This window comes from Lolium perenne, chromosome 4 (assembly GCF_019359855.2).
Source record: "Lolium perenne isolate Kyuss_39 chromosome 4, Kyuss_2.0, whole genome shotgun sequence".
In the NCBI taxonomy this organism is placed as follows: domain Eukaryota; kingdom Viridiplantae; phylum Streptophyta; class Magnoliopsida; order Poales; family Poaceae; genus Lolium; species Lolium perenne.
In genome coordinates, this window is record NC_067247.2 from 194,224,629 (window position 1) to 194,245,971 (window position 21,343).

Below are 21,343 nucleotides of genomic sequence, written 5' to 3' on the forward strand. Positions count from 1 at the left end.
CCATCAAGCACAAATTCAGAATAAATCGAGCAGTGTTTGTGCTCCCGAAAAATAGTTTCAGAAAGCATGAAGTTAGTAGCTTTCGGATTAGTTTTATTGGGGTGCCTCCAATCTTTGGCAGCTCCTGACCGCCAAGGTAAATCCCTTATATTTTGACATATATTTGAATATCTTTGCCACATCAGATATTACTCTACATGGTCAGCATTAGGTTATTTCAGATTTAATTGGAATATTTTACTGTGAACTATTGATTATTTCTATTTGACTAGACTATCAGTTGGAGATTTGCTTCCCTGTCTTTATAAATTATAATTAGCCAAGTATGTTTCATATAAACAGTATAATTACCATAGTAATCCTACGGAATGTGTTGTAAATGAGGCCTAAAATTGAGCTACTAATACACCAGTGCTGGCTAGTGGATATCAACCACTCCTTCAATTGCTTAGTAGATTTTCAGTTCTATTCCTAGGGAGCATAAAACTGTAAAAGCACTTCTCGTCAAATATTAAATATTAAATTATTTTAATGAATTGGACTACTTTTGGTTTGCATCAGTTAGGATCCAGATTGCAAGTGAAACACTGAACAGATACATTCTCTTGTATTTAGTGCCTACCTCATAATCCTGCAAACAAAATGACTTTTTTTTCTCAGTCATAGCACTGCATGAAATAAGGATGATGCTCACCGACAGCCGCGGTGTTTTGAAAGACTGGAATGATAATCAAGTTAGTCCCTGCTACCTTGCTAATGTTAGATGTGATCAACACGGCGACGTTATTGGAATGTAAGTGAAAGAATTCATCTCAAGTACTTTTAAAAAATACACTGAGCATAGTGAAATCTTCACTACTTCTACTAAATTATTTTTGAAATGCTTGATACCAACTTAGAACCCTTGAAAACCTCTCATCAGAAAACAAGGGTTTCACTTCGGCAGCACATTCTTCATGATCAACTCATTTGTCCCTTGAAAGAATTCATCTCAAGTACTTTTAAAAAATACACTGAGCATAGTGAAATCTTCACTACTTCTACTAAATAATTTTTGAAATGCTTGATACCAACTTAGAACCCTTGAAAACCTCTCATCAGAAAACAAGGGTTTCACTTCGGCAGCACATTCTTCATGATCAACTCATTCGTCCTTTTACTATTATAATACAGTTCTCTGTAGCAATTTACTCATGCTCAGGTGACTACATGCTAGTTTCTCATTTCCAAATTTGCAGAACTTTGAGCTCGTCAGGATTAAGTGGAGTCTTGTCACCCAGCATTGCAACGATAAAAACTTTACAGCAGCTGTAAGTTCAGTTATCTACTCTGCAACTATGTTGTATTTCAAGATTACACTTTACAAGAAAGAGTCTAGTCAAACATACATCTCACTTTTCCTTCCAAAAGGGATGACTTTCTGATCATTACATACTTGTTTTCAGGTTATTGGACGGTAACAGCATAACAGGAGGAATTCCACAAGAGTTAGGGAACCTATCAAATTTAATGACTCTGAAACTTGGAAGAAATAAATTAAATGGCTCGATACCTGAATCTGTTGGCCTTCTTTCAGAACTCCAAAATCTGTAAGTGAGCCCATAACTCGTGTTATCATGGCTGAAGAACAGCTCTAACACTGATATCTTGGACAGGGATCTAAGCCACAATTTGTTGATTGGCAACATTCCGAGCTCCTTGTCAAATCTTCCATCGTTGAACAATATGTAAGTTGGATTTTGGTGGTGATTTATCCATAAAACTTGTGCAACAGTGAATGTCACCAACAATATTCATTATTACTACTTTTTCACATAAATAAAAGACAGCTCTATTATCTTATGATATATGATAACTCGTGTTTTGCAGCAATCTTGCATATAACAGTCTTAGCGGCGAAATACCAGAACAGCTACTTCAGGTGTCCCAATATAAGTACGTATATCTTTAGTATTTTAAATTATGTTATACAAACGATTTCATGTGTACCACTTTACAGTTTACATAATAATTGAAATTAAGTTTTTCCAGCTATACAGGCAATCATTTGAATTGTGACCAGCACTTAACTTCATGTGCGGGAGGCACTAATAAGACAGGTGATTTAGATAGCCATATAGCAATATATACTGAACCATACATCTGTACAAAGAAGCAACATATATTGTCAAACTAAATCCTCGGTAATAGCAACAGGTGGATCAAGGAACTCCACACTCAAGGTGATTATTGGAAGCATTGGTGGAGCAGTCACACTGATTGTGTTTGTAGTTCTATTTCTGCTATGGTGGCAAAGAATGCGCCACCATCCTGAAATCTACATTGATGTTGCAGGTTCATTCAGCAAGATCACTACAAAAAAAATCAAATTTATATCATAATTAAAATTTCAATGATGAAGAAGATTTTCCATGAGTTGAACCATTTGCTTCAATTTTTAGGTCAGCATGACCACAGCCTAGAGTTTGGGCAGATAAAGCGTTTCTCGTGGCGAGAACTCCAGATTGCAACCAATAATTTCAGTGAGCTAAGTGTTCTTGGCAAGGGCGGTTTCGGTAAAGTGTACATAGGAGTGCTTCCAGGTCCAGACAGTAAGAAAGTTGCAGTCAAACGACTGTTTGAAGTGGAAAGCCCCGAAGGTGAAATGGCTTTCCTCAGAGAAGTGGAATTGATAAGCATTGCTGTGCATAAGAACATATTAAGATTAATAGGGTTCTGCACAACGCCGACCGAGCGGCTCTTGGTATACCCTTTCATGGAGAACCTGAGTGTTGCTTCCCGTTTAAGAGGTAAGGATAAGCTAAGATAACCTCTTCATCTCTTTGTTTAGGTGTGTCAGCTGGGTTGACGCATGCAATTGTGTTGTGTCAGTTAGTGTAGACCAGAAACTAGATTGCAGGTTGTAAATGTTCAGTAAGTGAGAAAATAGATATTATGAAGTACTACACCAGTTCCTAAATATAAGAAGTTTTGGTAGGTAGGGGTGTGCAAAATCCCACACCATACAAACCGGGGAAACCGGCTAGAGTGGAGCTAGTTCATTCTTTTTCACAAAATTAACCTCAACTTCGAGTTTAGTGCAAAAACACTGAACTAGCAAAAATCGGTCAAACCGTGAGACCGTATTTGTCCACAACTATTGGTAGGCTATGTTAGAACAGAGGTATATTAAATTATCTCTAAGTTCTATACCGGACACTAAATTTGTTTCATTATATGTTTTTTTAGGATAATACTATATCATATAATTCATTTGTGCAACACTACTGCTAATGGAACATAAACAATTCCAGATATAGAACTTAATGAACAAACATTAGATTGGCCAACAAGAATGAGAATCGCACTTGGTGCTGCCCGTGGTTTGGAATATCTTCATGAGCACTGCAATCCCAAAATCATCCACCGTGATGTCAAGGCCGCCAATGTCCTACTTGACGGGAAGTTTGAAGCAGTCATAGGAGACTTTGGGCTGGCGAAGATGATGGACATAGGGAGAAACACAGTGACAACAGGGGTCCGCGGGACAATGGGCCACATAGCTCCTGAGTACTTTAAGACGGGAAGGCCATCAGTGAAGACAGACATATTTGGATATGGTGTCATGTTATTAGAGATTGTGACAGGTGAGCGTGCAATTTTCCCCCACTTCATGGAAGGGGATGGCGAGGTCATGCTCATTGATCAAGTAAGATAGCACTACTTTACTGAACTGTTGTTTATAAGTAACCAAGTAAAGATTATATTGCATGATGTTTCTGAAATCTTATGAAACTAGAGTAACCAAAAGCATTCTGATGTAGCCATTCTTTCTCACCTTAATAACTAATATGGGCAGCAGTTTGGTGCTTAGATATGAGCACTATGCAGTATGTTTAGGCTTGTGGTATGAACAATGAAATTTCCTTGCATTTTCTACTAATATCTTGGCTTGCATGCTCACATGGTTGACTCATATGAGATTGACTGATTAATCTGAAGGTGAAATTGATGATGCAAGAAGGGCGATTGGAAGAAATCATAGACCACAATATAGACTGTGCATATGACTCTCAAGAGCTAGTAAAAATTATCCAAGTAGCACTCCTCTGCACCCACATTAACCCTGGTCAACGCCCTGCTATGTCGGAAGTTGTGCATATGCTGGAAGGAAATATTGTGTCGAAAGATCGGTGGGAGGAGTGGCAGCGAGCTGAGCTTACCCGCCGGGAGCAGTATGAGAATAAGCAGCACCACAAATTATTCAGCTTCAGTGAGGAATCACTTAACATCCATGAAGCCATTGAGCTATCTGGTGGCAGATGAGCTGCAAGAATATCTGGTTTCACTTGCATCTTTGTTAGAAAGAGGAAATATCAGAACTCAGAAATGTTTTTGCAGATATTATCTATCAGGAATACTCAAAAGAATTGGGAAGAAAATGCAAGCGGGTTTATAGGATCATTGATAGAACTATTTATAAGTAACTGCACATAGTATGTGGTGCTGTTAACACAGTGTTGTACTGTTGTGCTTCTACATATAGCTCACACATTACTAATCTATGTATAGTTGATTTTATCTGTGTGCACATGAAATTTTCTGATATGTGTATGACTATAGTTGCTTGTTAGATAAGCCACATAATTTCTTGAAAAGTTTAGTCAAAATTCCAGCATGCATCTTTCAAAATCCTTTGTTTTCGAAATGGAAACTTGTCCCAGCCTCTGCATCAATTGATGCATACGGCTTTTTATTAACCTTATTACTTGTTATTAATCTTTCAAAATCCTAACTAGAGATAAATAAACTGACAAACAATAGCCTAAGACAACTGCACAGCAATGTTTTCCACAAAGGAAAATCTGGAATTTTAAGGGTGATTGGAGGAATGAAGGTGACCATCAATGAAGATAAAACCAACAAACAAGAATCAAGATATTACTAATTAGTTATTAATTATTATACAAGGGAACATGTGTAAATACAAGCAATGGTCATATGGAGCTCAACACCAAACATGTACAGTGAGAACACATAAAAGGAGGTCAAGACATGAGAAAGAATCAAAGAAATCTCCACTTCAGTTACCAACTGTGGCGCAGATGACACTGTATAATCAACATGATTGCTTAGGCAATACTAGTTTCCTTAAATACCAGCAAGCATCAAGATTTTCCTGACAAGGCATGAATTCCCGGAGTCATGAGCACCCTCATCTGCTTTGGCCAGTTTTCAGGTCGTTCTTTCATTCAAGGAGACTTCTCACGATATTATTTGCAACTGTTAGATATTTTAACTGGCCCGCTCCCAATTTTTGCAGCAGATTTTCTGATGTCCAACTAGCTTGACATTGAGAATTAGGATAAGAGCCCTAGCAGGAAACAAGCATCCAAACCACAGGTACACGCGGCTCAACTGTTGTTATATCTGGGTTAGTTAAGAACGACGAAAGAAACCAACATCAGCAATGAGCGTGGTTCAGATAAGAAGCATCAGGTCTGCAGAAAGTAGAAAAAAAATCAGGAAAACTAGATGTTCAATGTTCAAATCCGCAGTGCAACTATGTTGAACAAATCATATTTGCATTTATAAACACAGCTACCATAAAAAAAACTTTGCCTAATCAGGTCTGCGGAAAGTAGAACAAAAAACAGAAAACTACGACATGTATCGTTCGAATCTGCAGTTCAATTATGTTCATGAATGATATTTGCATTTACAAGCACAACTATCCTAAAAAAACTTTGCCTTAAGTAATATAGGATGAACAAGGAAGCTATGAAGAAAACATGGTCATGAAAAAATGTGAAGTTAAAAGCTACTCCCTCTGTTCCTAAATATAAGACGTTCTGTCAGTTTAAAACTGAACTGCGAGGACATCCTATGTTTAGGAACAGTGGGAGTAACAACTATGGTCCAAGGTGAATGCAGAAAAAACAGTGGAAATAAATTGCATAACCTTGCTACTTCTTACAAGAATGTTTCAAAGGAGAATTGAGACGGCTGGAGTATGGCTATGTGGTGCCAAAAAAACATGCAATTCAGACAACAACACAGAGAAACAATATACACTAGTAGGAATAGCATAGGATAAAGTTTGCGAACCCATCTGCGTATCAGAGCCTTCATATTGTAGAAAATGTGTGACCTGTCAGTGAAGAAACTCACTACTGTGAATAAGGATAACATGAAATTAGATCTTGAGAAGCATAGAGGGTATAGAAAAGCAGAGATAACCTTCATATAGCAGGCATATGGACTTTGTTGAATATCTCCAACATAGACTTGTTCTCCTGTACAGACACAAATTCTTAAATCTAGTCTCAAATTAAAATACTGTTGATGGTGGACTATCAGTTGCCCCAGAATAAGCAACAACCTTCTTTCTTTTCACATGTTTATGCACACGCCATTTATGTCATCAAGCAGTTCTTGGGTCTCTCACCCAGTACACTGACTAAAATCAGGTCACATAGACCTGGCCTGGAAATCATATAAGACCAGTGAGTATGCAAAAGCCGAACTTTGAGCAACTAATATTGAGAAATAACTTTCGAAGGAGTCATGGCACATATAAGAAAATCATACAGTTTTACAATCATTTGATTAGCATTGCAACCGCTGAAGAACAATGAGCACCTCCTGTAGAATATTTCTTCCATATCAGTGCAAGCTATTGGATTGATCTTCCAATCTTCCTAATTAAGCTAGACTACAGCATTGTTTTCTTGAAAGCTGGTGATTCTTTTCGAGATCTTATCAGATACTTCAGAAGCTAGGGCGTATCTATTGTTGGTGTAGCATGAATTAATGAAGCCAGTATAAGTCACATGGTCAACAGCCCAATCCTGGTCCAAAGCACGTTTCAGGAAAAGACTTGCATCATCCACATTTCCTGCAGCACTGAGCTTTCTAACTAGCACGCTTATTGTGTGAGTCTGTCGCCGTTTATCCAATCTATCCAATATCGATACAGCAACACTTGTCTTCTCCCTCCTGCAATATTCAAAGGCTAAAGTGACAGGAGTTACTTCACATGGCACCAAACATTTATCAAGCATGCCCTCGTATAATGACCGTGCTTCCTCTAGCCTCGATTCCTTGCAGAGCCCACTTATTAGAGCACCATAAGTTATAGAGTCAGCGAGGCATCCATTTTGAACCATTCTCTCAAAGACCCTCAAAGCCGATGTTGATTTGCCAACTTTACAATAGCCTGCAATCATTGAGGTATAAGTTTGTGTGGTTGGCACTAATTCTGTCGCAAGACACTTGTCAAACAGCTTTTGGCTTTCTTCCATTTGTCTCTGCTGACAATATGTAGCTATAAGGGTGGTGTATGTTTCTATATCAGGATGGCAACCATTTTCCACCATCCTGTTGAACAAATCTAGAGCATATGTTATGTGACCTTGTTTGCAGTGTTGAGTTATCAGTATAGTATATGTCACCTTATCAAGCTCAAGCCCTTGACTAGTGGCCCTCCGGAGCACCTTGTAGGCCTCTTGAATTTTACCTTTCTTGCAGAGGCCATCAATGACAGCATTGTATGTGTAAATGTTGGGCAGGAAACCTTCACTAGTCATCTTATTCATGAGCTCAAAGGCACGATCAAAGCTGCCTCCTTTGCAGTGCCCACTAATAAGCGTAGTGTATGTGTTTGTGTTTGGCGCCAACTCCTGCTCAACCATCCTTCCCAGCAGCATCTCTGCTCGAGCAAGCTTGCCCTCTTTACAGTACCCTCTAATCATCACAGTGTATGTATGCACATTCGGCTTGTATGAACTACTCTTGATGAGCTTCAAGAAAAGCCGGAATGCCCTCTCCGTCCACCCAATCTTACAGAGCCCGTCAATCAACGATGTGTGTGTGTACACGTTCGGCTTCAACCCTTTTCTGACCATCTCCTCCAGTACATGGAACGCCTGCTTGACGTGTCCTCTTTTACACAGACCATCAATCCACGCGGTGTAATTGACCACATTGGGCGGCGTTCCCATCTCCAGCATCCTCCTGAAGAACTCGGACACATCCCTAAACCGTCCCTTCTTGCAGAAGGTCCGCACGAGCACCGTGCATGTCGCGTTGTCCAGGCAGAACCCCTGCTCCCACATTGCTGTCAGCAAGGCGTCCAGGTCTTCCACCTGTCCTTCCCTGCAGCACCCCAAGACCAGCGCCCGGAAGCTGCGAGCGTCGGGGCACACCCCGCCACGCGTCACCATTCCATCGAACACCTTGCGCGCATAGACGAAGTTCCCGGTGTCAATCCCAGCTCTAAGGATCCAGTTGGCTGTTTCGACGCAGAACGGCAGACCGTGGCTGCGCATCTCGAAGACCATGTCCGCGGCCTCCGGGAGCCGACCTGCCTCGGCGAAGGCGGCGACCATCCGGCGCATGGCCTCGTGCGCCATGGGGAGGCTGCCCCTCGCGACGAAGGTGGTCGCGGCGGTGACGTAGAGGCGCATGAGTTGGCGCACGTCTGAGCGGGACGCCAGGCGGCGGAAGAGCGCGAGTGCCGCCGCGGAGCCATCGGAATCGGCGACGGAGGAGAGCGCCACGATGGCATCGTCGGGCGCGAGCGCGCCCGGGTCGTGGTCGCCGAGCGAGGAGATGCGGGAGGTGGCATCGGAGGTAGGAACGGGAGGTGGAGGCGGGGCGTTGGATGTGGTGGTGGTGGAGAAGGACGAGAACTTGGGGAGACGGCCATGGCGATGGCGAGAGAGAATCTGCATGGACTCACTTCCTCTTTGGAAAATGGTTTCAAAGACTCTCCGGAGAATTGTTGGCTAGATGAGGGTGTCCTCCTGAGTCTGACTCACTCAAGTGCTCTTACAAACTATTGCAATCCGTTTTAAATTTGTTGACGTAGATTTGGTCTAATACACATCACGTTTTAATTACAGGTTCGCTCATTTTGAAAAAAAAAAAAAACTGTGTCAACTAACTTGAAACAAAAGGAGTACATATAATCTCCAAATCCAAAAGACAATATTTTGAACGTTTATGTTGGACAATACATATCAACTACTTTCAAATTCTAAAATTCCAATTCGACCAAAGATTAAGCATTAAAATGGACCAAAGTGCTGAAGTGCGCATCATGTCATCCGAAATGGTCATCATCATAGCAGATATATCATCCAAAATAGATGATTCAAATACAAATGTAATGAGAAATGAAAATCATCCAAATACAAAGATTATGAAAGAAGAAAGTTCAGCCACATTGCTCCACTCTAAACATCACATACACCACCAATGACAATGTCAGTCTCACTATCACTCCCTCCAATAAAGTGTCAACAGGCCGTGCCCACGCACCCACAAACTATGTTGCGGTTTTGCTAAAACACTAAAAATGAATACATGGAGGTATTCAAACTACGTACTATGTATTCTCTAGTGAAAGTGACCTCTTTCTATTGCTAGGTTTTTTTTTTTGTGAATGGGACACTGGCATTAAATAAACATCAAACAGTACAAAACAGCTTAAGAAAAACGAAAATTACAACGAGATTCTTGAGAAGCCCTTGAGTCGGCGCGCCGCCGCTGCCGCTCCTCCCTGAGTCGGCCTGACGTTGTTGGTTAGCGTCGAGATGGGGTTGAAGCCAGAGAAGCATTATTACATGAGGCGCCACCACCACCTGAGCACCGCCCCTACAAACAAAAACCCTAAAGACGGGGAACGAAGCACCCAAAAATGGGAAACGGAGCCCACCCGCCGACGAGAGCCACGATCCACCGCACCTCCATGGCCCGAAGGCCACAGAGACGACCAGATCGGAGGCGGCCGCCGACAGGAGGCAGAGGAACCCTAATCGCTCCTCATGAGCGAAGGGGTACTAGGTTTCTATATGAATCATTACAGGTTAAAACATCGACATGCCGAATCTACCGTGGACGGAGGTTGTGATGATCTGGAGGGAGACTGGAGAGTTCCACCACGACGGATCCTATATAGTACCAATGATGAGGTTTTCAAAGCCAAGAAATGTATGAGCTTCTAACACGTACGTGCCCCAAATTCGCCAGCGGTACAAGCGGAAGCGAGAAATGCAACCCCATCTAAGTTGGGCCCCCCGGTGCTACTTGCACTGTCGATTTGTTGGAGATTCGCGCAAACCACTTCGCAAAAGAGCCCTTCCATCTCTGTCCAACCTGATAATTCCACCCAAATTTTAACATTGTTTTAGAGATTTATTCCCATGATAAATCTAAAACATCGTTGAAACGGTCTTGTGAACTACAGTCAGCTGCGCTGGAAATTTGATGTTCCAACAAGAATCATACGTGTATCAACCTTTGTTGAGGTATGAAGATTGAACCATATTAGATATTCGTAGGAGATTCACGCTGCAACAATATTGTTTTCTGGGGTATGAACAGGATTCACACATATATGTGAGGTGCGTAGACGATCGATCGGCACAGTTGGATCGAGTAGGCTTGCGCGGAAGGCAAGGCCTACCGATGAGGCACTATAACCAACTTGAACTCATACGCGCAACAACTACCCCAGCTTTACATCCACATAAACCACCATAACCACCTCCATTCTTTGACTACCTTCCCGTGCACTCCACACTTCTCCCTATACATAACACGACCAGCCACCAAACTGAGGCACTCGCCGCACTCCCGCCCTTGAATAATCCTGAGACCACTCCTCGATCAACAGCCAGTCGAGCATGGCATCGATCAGCACGCACGACGACGCTGCTGCTGCTGCTGCTGTGACGAGCCATGTCGAGAACGCTCCGGCTCCTGCAGGTATTCTCGTTCTCTTCTGCGCGCGCGCAGCGGATCAACGTGATTGTCTTCTGACGCGCGCGCTCTCTCGATCGTGCATGCAGTTGCGACGGGAGATCGCGAGGAGGTGGCGGACGTCGGGAAGGGAACGGCAGCGGTGAAGGAGACGTCTGCGGAAGAGGAGCAGGCGGCGGCGGCGAGGCGCGACGTGTTCCTGCTGGCCGGGATCAGGAAGCTCATCAAGAGCTTCAGGAGCCTGTCCCACATCTTCGAGATATACAAGGACGAGGAGGAGGAGGAAGAGGACATCATGGACATCCAGATCGGGTTCCCGACGGACGTGCAGCACGTTGCCCACATCGGGCTGGACGGCTCCAGCAACGTCGCCAGCCTCAGGGGGATGGAGGGCGCCGCCAGGGACCTGCTCTCCCTCTCCACCAACCTCTCCATCCAGCAGTTCGACTTCGCCATGGCATCGCTCGCTGCTCACGACGACCGCAACGCCGCGCTTGCCCGTAATTAAATTAATTAATTCCATGCTGCATGTTCCGTCCCCAACCTAATACTCTCCCTCTCTATCCTTCTTGTTCTGTCCAGTCGATCTTGTGTTATGTTGTTACATGCCTTGCGCTGCTTCCAGTGACGATCGTTCAAGACAATTTCGCTTTACTTGTACGCTGTACAGCCTAGATTAGCAATCTATAAATTCTAAACAGGGCCGGCGGCTCGTCGAAACGGCCGATAGACCGTCGGTAAAACTCCAAATGTCTGACAGATTGTCCGTCGATTGCTGACTTCAATTCCACGGATGACTTCTGAACGAGTGTGCCTTCAGGTATGAGGTATCACTGTATCAGCGATCTCCTATCCTGAACCGGTCGGACGCAGCCATCCCGTACAAAAGTTAAATGGTACTCGCACACGGTACATCTCAACAAGCCCAGCGTCAACAGAACGGTCGAGGCGGCAAAGAAAGGAGTCGCGTACATATGCCCTGATATGCCAATTAAATACCTAGGCATAGAGCTTTGCTCATATGGCGCGCCAGTCAAGGGATGCAGAAGGAAGGTGTTGCTGAAATCATCAAGGACTTATGTTTTATTTCTTTTGCTTGTAAGGATGTTCTTGTAAAGTGCTGGTTTTGGATAATATATTGTGTATTTTCGTAAAAAAAATTACCTAGACATGCCATGCTAGGAGAAATAAGTTCATGCATGAAATGAGATATTCCTGGGGAAAAGAAGCAAAAAAAAATGATTGAGAGATGGGTGGGAGGAGCTCTAGCCATAGGTGGCAGGGTAACAAAACTTTACATATGTCTATGTCCTTTGTAGCATGAAACAAATATTTAATAGATGGATAAACCAACGAGACCTTTCCTATGGCAGAATAGATTTGATAAAATAAGATGCTACTGGGTTAGATGAAATCTGATTGGCAGACCAAAAAAGAAAGGTGGTTTAGGGGTGAAAAATCTAACCAAGTTCAACATTAGTTTGTGTTATAATCGAGATGCACAATAAACGAAGAACAAAAAATAAAACACTGCAGGGGACATGAGATTTTAACGTGGAAAACCCTTGCAACACACAAGGGAAAAACCACGGGCGCCAGCCAGCAAAACTTCACTATTGATGCGACAAAACCCTAGCGGCGGCTTACAGGAAAAATATATAGACGGTGGCAACGATCCGTACCGCGGGGGGCTTCGCCCCCAGCACCCCCCAGGTGCACCTGCTGGGCCTCGGTGTGGGCTAACTTCAGACTCGCTTCGCTCGGCCCAAGCCTACCGGCGACGGATCTCGCTCCGCTCGTCAGAAGTTAGCCTCTTCTTGGAATTTGGATCACAATATAACAAACTCCACCTTGAGACAAATTCCTTGTAGCATGAACTTCAACAATCACCTGAATCAACAAAGAAAACACTTGCTGGCGCCAATAGCCACTTGGGCTAAACAGTTATACCAACCAAGCTTGAGCAAAGCTCAAACTTGGACACAGAGACAGGCTTAGTCATTATATCAGCAGAATTATCATGAGTACTAATCTTACATACCTTCACTTTACCTTTTGCAACCACATCTCTGATTGCGTGGTACTTAATATCAATGTGCTTTGTCCTCTCATGGAACATCTGATCTTTAGTAAGATAAATAGCACTTTGACTGTCACTGAACAACTTAATGCAAGAATTATCTCCACAAAGCTCAGCATATAAACCTTTCAGCCAAACAGCCTCTTTACCTGCCTCAGCAATAGCCATGTACTCAGCCTCAGTAGTAGATTGTGCAACATCATCCTGCAAAGTAGCCTTCCAGCTAACAGCACATCCACCAACAGTAAACACATAACCTGTGAGGGACCTTCCCTTATCCAAATCGCCAGCATAATCTGAATCCACATATCCGGCGAGCCCCTCACCAATCCTGCCAAACCTCAAGCAAGTTTTTGATGTGCCGCGAAGGTACCTGAAAATCCACTGAACAGCTTTCCAATGTTCTTTACCAGGATTAGCCATGTATCGACTGACCAAACTCGTAGCATATGACAGATCAGGACGTGAACAAACCATGACATACATCAAGGAACCAACAGCACTAGAATAGGGAACTCGAGACATGTACTTAATATCATCTTCAGAGCTAGGACATTGCAAAGCTGACAACTTGAAATGAGAAGCAATAGGAGTAGTAACTGACTTTGCACCATGCATATTAAAACGATGAAGAACTTTCTCAATGTACTTTTCCTGACTAAGAAACAACAAGCTAGACTTTTTGTCCCTTTTAATTTCCATGCCTAGTATTTTCTTAGCAGGACCAAGATCCTTCATCTCAAACTCACTACTTAATTGATTCTTTAAAATAGTGATCTCTTTCATGCTCTTGGCAGCAATCAACATATCATCAACATATAGCAGCAAATAAACAGGTGATCCGTTAACAAACTTGATATACACACAACTATCATACTGAGATCTCTCAAAACCATGTGTAAGCATAAATGAATCAAACCTTTTATATCACTGTCGTGGCGACTGTTTCAGACCATAAAGGGACCTCTTTAATTTGCAAACAAGATCCTCCTTACCAGGCACAACATAACCTTCAGGTTGGTCCATATATATCTCCTCCTCCAACTCACCATGCAGAAAAGCAGTCTTTACATCTAGCTGCTCAAGCTCAAGATCATGCATAGCAACAATACCAAAGAAAGCACGAATAGAACTATACTTCACAACCGGGGAGAATACATCATTATAATCAACACCTGGAATTTGACTGAAACCTTTTGCTACTAACCTTGCCTTAAACCGTGGAGGCTCATTAGGAGACAAACCTTCCTTTCTTTTAAATATCCACTTGCAGCGGACATCCTTCTTTTGTTTAGGCAAGTGCACAACATCCCATGTGCCACTCTTCTCAAGCGATTGCATCTCTTCTTGCATCGCACCTACCCACTTCTCTTTATCAACCGAAGCAATGACTTCAGTATATGTAGTTGGTTCAATATCATGCTCCACCTGTTCAGCACAACTCAAAGCATAATCAACAATATCACATTCTTGAATTAATCGGGTAGGAGGTGCAATATTTCTCTTAGGGCGGTCAGCAGCAATAGACTGTCCTTGTCGCTGAACAATAGGTGGTGAAGGTGGAACATCATTATCATCATTGTTGGTTTCAGGAACCACATTTTCATTCTCCTTTGCATGCTCCACTTGCACGTCAATTCTGTGCTGCTCATCATCAGAAACATCAGGAGAATCAATAGCATCAGAAATATCAGTAGACGAACTATCATTAAACATAACCGCCTCATTAAAAACGACATTCCTGCTCAACACAATTTTCTTAGTTTCAGGATTCCATAATCTATATGCCTTAACTCCTGAACCATAACCAAGGAAGATGCACTTAACAGCCCTTGGCTCCAACTTTCCATTATCAACATGAGCGTAAGCAGTACAACCAAAAACTCTCAAATCTGAATAATCAGCAGGCGAACCAGACCATACCTCAATTGGAGTTTTCTTATCAAGTGGAACAGAAGGTGACCTGTTGATGAGATAACATGCGGTGGAGACTGCTTCAGCCCAAAAACTTCTATGCATCTTTGCATTAGACAACATGGAGCGAGCCCTCGAAATAATGGTCATGTTCATGCGTTCAGCCACGCCATTCTGTTGAGGGGTGTACGGAATGGTATGATGTATTACCATCCCATCATTGCTGCAAAACTCATCAAATTCATTTGAACAAAATTCCATACCATTGTCAGTACGGAGTATCTTAACCTTCTTTTCAGTTTGGGTTTCTACCATAACTTTCCACTTCTTAAAAGCATTAAAAACATCAGATTTATGTTTCAGGAAATATGGCCACACTTTCCTTGAGTAATCATCAATAATAGTAAGCATGTAATTAGCACCACCATTAGAAGTTCTACAGGACGGACCCCAAACATCAGCGTGTACATATTCTAAAATGCCTTTGGTGGTATGAACGGAAGCATTAAATTTTACTCTTTTATGCTTACCAAAGATGCACTGCTCACAGAACTCAAGCTTACCTAAATCGTAGCCATCAATTAGCTCTCTCTTTGCCAATTCTACCATGCCAAGCTCACTCATATGTCCAAGACGCTTATGCCAAAGGTTAGTCTTGCTAGATTCATCAGAACTAACAGCAGCAGCAATACCAGGCAAAGTGCTACCTCTAAGGACATATAATTTCGCAGAATTCATATCACCAATCATAATAATGAGAGAACCTGATGATACCTTCAAAAGTTTGTTCCCACCTTCGTACTTGTACCCGTCACAATCAAGGGTACTCAAAGAGATCAAATTCCTCGCCATGGAGGGTATGTGTTTCACTTCTGTCAACGTGCGTGTCATCCCATCATGGGTCTTGATCTGAACAGAACCAATGCCAACAATGCTGCACTGGTTGTCATTCCCCACACGCACAAAATCTCCACTCTGCATAGACTCATAAGAACTGAACCAATCTTTGTTACAGAAAATATGAAACGAACATGCAGTATCAAGAATCCATTCATCATCATGTGAAACACATGCAGCCAAGACAGCTAAGCAATCTCCATCAGAACTATCACTACCATCATTACCAGCAACAACAACAGCATCACCCTTACCGGTGACAACGGCAGCCTTACCATTACCATCATTATTTTTCGGTTGGTAAGTTCCGTTCCTTTTCTCCTTGTTCTGCAGCTTCCAACAATCATCAATATTGTGGTTAGATTTCTTACAATACCTGTAGAACTTGTCACGTCCTTTGGACTTTGAGTGACCTCTGTCGCCCTTGATCTTATCTCTATTGTTGTGGTAGTAGTTATCTCGCTGCTCAGGCCTGCCACGGACCTCTAATGCCTCCGCCTTGGAGGACGAACTTTCAGCCTGCACCATAGATTTCATTTTCTCCTTTTGTTGGAGAGCATCATAAACTTCCGCGAGAGTTAGTTTGTCGCGGCTCAATAATATGGTGTCACGAAAATTACTGAAAGAATTAGGCAGCGAGCATAAAAGAAGAAGACCTAAATCCTCATCCTCATACTTAACTTCTATAGATTGCAAATCAGAAACAATCTCTTTCCAGGAAGATAGGTGATTCATTACCGAACCTCCCTCTTGCAACTTATGCGAGAACAGCTTCATCTTCACGTGCAATCTGCCCGTGAGATCCTTGGACAAACAGATCTCCTCTAGTTTGACCCATAACTCGGCGGTGGTTTTCTCCTGCAGCACTTCCTGCAGAATATTATTGGACAGATGGAGTTGAATCAACGATAAAGCCTTACGTTCTTTCCGCTTCTCCGCATCGGTCCAGGTATCCTTCGCTTTCTCGCCGAAAGCATCGATCGCTTCATCCAGATCTGAAGATTGGGCGAGAATCGCCCTCATCTTCACTTGCCACAAAGCAAATCTCGTGGTGTAGTCCAGCTGCGGTAGATCGAACTTCAGTGACGACATCTCGTAAACCCTAGATCCAAAGAACACGGGCTCTGATACCACTTGTTATAATCGAGATGCACAATAAACGAAGAATGAAAAATGAAACACTGCAGGGGACACGAGATTTTAACGTGGAAAACCCTTGCAACACACAAGGGAAAAACCACGGGCGCCAGCCAGCAAAACTTCACTATTGATGCGACAAAACCCTAGCGGCGGCTTACAGGGAAAATATATAGACGGTGGCAACGATCCGTACCGCGGGGGCTTCGCCCCCCGCACCCCCCAGGTGCACCTACTGGGCCTCGGTGTGGGCTAACTTCAGACTCGCTTCGCTCGGCCCAAGCCTACCGGCGACGGATCTCGCTCCGCTCGTCAGAAGTTAGCCTCTTCTTGAAATTTGGATCACAATATAACAGTTTGATGTGTAAGTGGTGAAGGAAATTGGAAGCACAAAATAGGCCTTCGCAACAATTTGTCATAACCAAATATCTAGGATTATCAAAGTTAAGCAGGGACCTATGGATTCAGCATGCTGGTCGGATATGTTGCATGTTAGGCAATTGCACTTGCAAGCAGTGGAGGAGCTTGAAAAAAATTCTTGGACGGGCCAAGCTAAAAGAAACTTAAAATAATTGTTCTCAAACACACCACTTCACCAGTAGCATTGATCAAATCCTTCTGTTCCGATTGGTTACAAACTGACCGGTTCATTTGTCTGAAATCCTTCATCATGGTTATGTTGCTTCTGTTCCAATTGAAGCAAGGGCAAAGAATCATTCGTCGTTGCTAAAGGATTTTCAATTTTACTTGTCTCATCTCTTTTTCTTTTCAAGAAAATCATTTTTTTTCTCTGAGGGGCCTTTCTCATTGCTATTGGCTGTTGCGATTTGCAAAATTGAATAACAAATTCCCAATTCAATGAAGTATATGCTATAAATTACGAAATAAGAGTTTGGGGAAAGAAAGAACATTATCTTGGTAAGAGAAGAGAAGGGATCGATACGGTCGCAGACATTAGCCACTGGGTCGCACAGTCGGCTGCTGGCCCCGTGCCCGTGCGGTGCAGCCGTGCCTGCGGGATGCGACGACTCCCTGGTCGGCTGGCCGACCCCCGGCTACTGGCGGCGGCACGACGCTGATGTGCCTCCTCTGCTTCACCCCACCTCACCCTGATTCCTAATCGCTAGACCTAGCGAGTAGCGATGCACGCCATTGCTTCTCTCCTGTCTGAGAGAGAGGAAGTGACATGAAGTGTACATCGAGCTGAGGGAAGCAATGCGTGCTTGTGGTGGTGGGCTGGGTCTTACAAGCTTGGATGCATCATGCATGTGGGTTAACTTTTTTTGTGCAGAAAACATGGGCGGGCCATGGTCCAGTTTGGCCCTAAAGGAGTTCCACCAGTGCTTGCAAGGGAGAGTAGTGGCGAAAACTTGCTTTTAAAGAGAGAATTCCTTATTTGGCCCTGGCTAAAGTTTGGCTTCCTTTATTGGCCCTGGCAAATTTTTTCTTCCTTTCTTGACACACAAAGTTTGGTTGGTTCCTTATTTGGCCCTCCCGGTAATTCCGTTAGCACTCCCGTCAAACAGTTTCTTTGCTAGACTTTTATGCCCCTAAGTGCATCGATAGATTAGAAAGAACAGAGAAAATAGGAAAAAAAGAAACAAGGCCCGACCCCGACGGCTCCACCAAACCCAACCCCAACCCCGACGGCGGAAGAACAAGGTGCGGGGCGAGGAGGTGGCGACGGAGGCCGCTCGCAGCGGTGCCTCCTGCACCACCACCAACCCTTGCCGTCCTCACCGCCCCCACGCCCAGGATTCGCCGCCGTAGGAGCTGTCCCGAATCTCCCCCCCCCCCCCCCTCCCATGAGCTGCCGCTAGCCCGCCACTCCCCAACCCAGGGACTCTGCCGCGCGTCGCCGTTCCAGGTCCGGAGAACCTGCTCCTTGATACGCGTATAGCACGCGTCCGTTGGGAACCCCAAGAGGAACGTGTGATGCGTACAGCGGCAAGTTTTCCCTCAGTATGAAACCAAGGTTTATCGAACCAGTAGGAGCCAAGAAGCACGTTGAAGGTTGATGGCGGCGAGATGTAGTGCGGCGCAACACCAGGGATTCCGGCGCCAACGTGGAACCTGCACAACACAAACCAAGTACTTTGCACCAACGAAACAGCGAGGTTGTCAATCTCACCGGCTTGCTGTAACAAAGGATTAGATGTATAGTGTGGATGATGATTGTTTGCAGAAAACAGTAGAACAGTATTGCAGTAGATTGTAGTTCACGCTAGACACATGGACCGGGGTCCACAGTTCACTAGAGGTGTCTCTCCCATAAGATAAACAGCATGTTGGGTGAACAAATTACAGTTGGGCAATTGACAAATAAAGAGGGCATGACCATGCACATACATATTATGATGAGTATAGTGAGATTTAATTGGGCATTACGACAAAGTACATAGACCGCTATCCAGCATGCATCTATGCCTAAAAAGTCCACCTTCAGGTTATCATCCGAACCCCTTCCAGTATTAAGTTGCTAACAACAGACAATTGCATTAAGTATTGCGCGTAATGTAATCAGTAACTACATCCTCGAACATAGCACCAATGTTTTATCCCTAGTGGCAACATCACATCCATAATCTTAGAGATTTGTCACTTCCCGCATTCACGGAGACATGAACCCACTATCGAGCATAAATACTCCCTCTTGGAGTTACAAACATCTACTTGGCCAGAGCATCTACTAGTAACGGAGAGCATGCAAGATCATAAACAACACATAGACATAAATTGGTAATCAACATAACAAGTATTCTCTATTCATCGGATCCCAACAAACACAACATATAGAATTACAGATAGATGATCTTGATCATGTTCGGTAGCTCACAAGACCCGACAATTAAGCACAATGGGGAGAAGACAACCATCTAGCTACTGCTATGGACCCATAGTCCAGGGGTAGACTACTCACACATCACTCCGGAGGCGACCATGGCGGCGTAGAGTCCTCCGGGAGATGATTCCCCTCTCCGGCAGGGTGCCGGAGGCGATCTCCTGAATCCCCCGAGATGGGATTGGCGGCGGCGGCGTCTCTGGAAGGTTTTCCGTATCGTGGCTCTCGGTACTGGGGGTTTCGCGACGAAGGCTATTTGTAGGCGGAAGGGCAGGTCAAGGGGCGTCACGAGGGGCCCACACTACAGGTCGGCGCGGCCAAGACCTGGGCCGCGCCGCCCTATAGTCTGGCCACCTCGTGGCCCCACTTCGTCTCCTCTTCGGTCTTCTGGAAGCTTCGTGGCAAAATAGGACCCTGGGCGTTGATTTCGTCCAATTCCGAGAATATTTCCTTACTAGGATTTCTGAAACCAAAAACAGCAGAAAACAAAGAATCGGCACTTCGGCATCTTGTTAATAGGTTAGTTCCAGAAAATGCACGAATATGACATAAAGTGTGCATAAAACATGTAGATATCATCAATAATGTGGCATGGAACATAAGAAATTATCGATACGTCGGAGACATATCAGCATCCCCAAGCTTAGTTCCTGCTCATCCCGAGCAGGTAAACGATAAACAAAGATAATTTCTGGAGTGACATGCCATCATAACCTTGATCATACTATTGTAAAGCATATGTAGTGAATGCAGCGATCAAAACAATGTAAATGACATGAGTAAACAAGTGAATCATATAGCAAAGACTTTTCATGAATAGTACTTCAAGACAAGCATCAATAAGTCTTGCATAAGAGTTGACTCATAAAGCAATAATTCATAGTAAAAGCATTGAAGCAACACAAAGGAAGATGAAGTTTCAGCGGTTGCTTTCAACTTATAACATGTATATCTCATGGATATTGTCAACATAGAGTAATATAACAAGTGCAATATGCAAGTATGTAGGAATCAATGCACAGTTCACACAAGTGTTTGCTTCTTGAGGTGGAGAGAAATAGGTGAACTGACTCAACAATAAAAGTAAAAGAATGGTCCTTCAAAGAGGAAAGCATCGATTGCTATATTTGTGCTAGAGCTTTGATTTTTAAAACAAGAAACAATTTTGTCAACGGTAGTAATAAAGCATATGTATCATGTAAATTATATCTTACAAGTTGCAAGCCTCATGCATAGTATACTAATAGTGCCCGCACCTTGTCCTAATTAGCTTGGACTGCCGGGATCATCGCAATGCACATGTTTTAACCAAGTGTCACAAAGGGGTACCTCTATGCCGCCTGTACAAAGGGGTACCTCTATGCCGCCTGTACAAAGGTCTAAGGAGAAAGCTCGCATCGGATTTCTCGCTATTGATTATTCTCAACTTAGACATCCATACCGGGACAACATAGACAACAGATAATGGACTCCTCTTTTATGCATAAGCATGTAGCAACAATTATTTTTCTCATATGAGATTGAGGATATTGTCCAAAACTAAAACTTCCACCATGGATCATGGCTTTAGTTAGCGGCCCAATGTTCTTCTCTAACAATATGCATGCTCTAACCATAAGGTGGTAGATCGCTCTTACTTCAGACAAGACGAACATGCATAGCAACTCACATGATATTCAACAAAGAGTAGTTGATGGCGTCCCCAGTGAACATGGTTATCGCACAAC

The 21,343-nt window shown here is 43.5% G+C and overlaps 3 protein-coding genes across 9 annotated transcripts; 2 read left to right on the forward strand and 1 right to left on the reverse strand.

Annotated features, from left to right (window-relative positions):
* On the forward strand, positions 1-4,550 carry LOC127295286 (LRR receptor kinase SERK2). 5 transcript variants are annotated; one of them, XM_071818996.1, is made up of 11 exons: positions 1-136; positions 661-793; positions 1,239-1,310; positions 1,446-1,589; positions 1,656-1,727; positions 1,870-1,935; positions 2,023-2,099; positions 2,191-2,334; positions 2,442-2,789; positions 3,294-3,688; positions 3,982-4,550. In XM_071818996.1, the coding sequence occupies exons 1-11, from the start codon at positions 67-69 to the stop codon at positions 4,303-4,305; spliced, it is 1,845 nt and encodes a 614-aa protein (XP_071675097.1). In that variant the 5' UTR covers positions 1-66; the 3' UTR covers positions 4,306-4,550. The 5 variants fall into 5 exon arrangements, with proteins under 5 accessions (XP_071675097.1, XP_071675098.1, XP_051181164.1 ...); XM_071818997.1 differs by having other exon boundaries at positions 2,197-2,334; XM_051325204.2 differs by having other exon boundaries at positions 2,032-2,099.
* A 13-nt stretch (positions 4,551-4,563) lies between these two features.
* Positions 4,564-8,732, reverse strand: LOC127295284 (uncharacterized). 3 transcript variants are annotated; one of them, XM_051325195.2, is made up of 5 exons: positions 6,571-8,732; positions 6,362-6,465; positions 6,220-6,275; positions 6,088-6,130; positions 4,564-5,409 (listed from the first exon to the last, which is right to left on the reverse strand). In XM_051325195.2, exon 1 carries the CDS (start codon positions 8,712-8,714, stop codon positions 6,690-6,692), a length of 2,025 nt encoding a protein of 674 aa, XP_051181155.1. In that variant the 5' UTR covers positions 8,715-8,732; the 3' UTR covers positions 4,564-5,409; positions 6,088-6,130; positions 6,220-6,275; positions 6,362-6,465; positions 6,571-6,689. The 3 variants fall into 3 exon arrangements, with proteins under 3 accessions (XP_051181155.1, XP_051181154.1, XP_071675094.1); XM_051325194.2 differs by having other exon boundaries at positions 4,564-5,480; XM_071818993.1 differs by lacking the exon at positions 4,564-5,409 and having other exon boundaries at positions 5,852-6,130.
* A 1,852-nt stretch (positions 8,733-10,584) lies between these two features.
* LOC127348905 (uncharacterized) lies at positions 10,585-11,505 on the forward strand. Its single transcript, XM_051374765.2, has 2 exons — positions 10,585-10,752; positions 10,836-11,505. Exons 1-2 carry the CDS (start codon positions 10,671-10,673, stop codon positions 11,252-11,254), a joined length of 501 nt encoding a protein of 166 aa, XP_051230725.1. The 5' UTR covers positions 10,585-10,670; the 3' UTR covers positions 11,255-11,505.
* The last annotated feature ends 9,838 nt before the right edge of the window (positions 11,506-21,343 follow it).

Coding starts and splice junctions, on each gene's coding strand:
- LOC127295286 (XM_071818996.1), top strand. CDS start 67: ATGAAGTTAGTAGCTTTCGGATTAGTTTTATTGGGGTGCCTCCAATCT. Junction 1,590..1,655: donor CTTTCAGAACTCCAAAATCT/GTAAGTGAGCCC, acceptor TATCTTGGACAG/GGATCTAAGCCACAATTTGT. Junction 2,790..3,293: donor TGTTGCTTCCCGTTTAAGAG/GTAAGGATAAGC, acceptor AAACAATTCCAG/ATATAGAACTTAATGAACAA.
- LOC127295284 (XM_051325195.2), bottom strand. CDS start 8,714: ATGCAGATTCTCTCTCGCCATCGCCATGGCCGTCTCCCCAAGTTCTCG.
- LOC127348905 (XM_051374765.2), top strand. CDS start 10,671: ATGGCATCGATCAGCACGCACGACGACGCTGCTGCTGCTGCTGCTGTG. Junction 10,753..10,835: donor GAACGCTCCGGCTCCTGCAG/GTATTCTCGTTC, acceptor TCGTGCATGCAG/TTGCGACGGGAGATCGCGAG.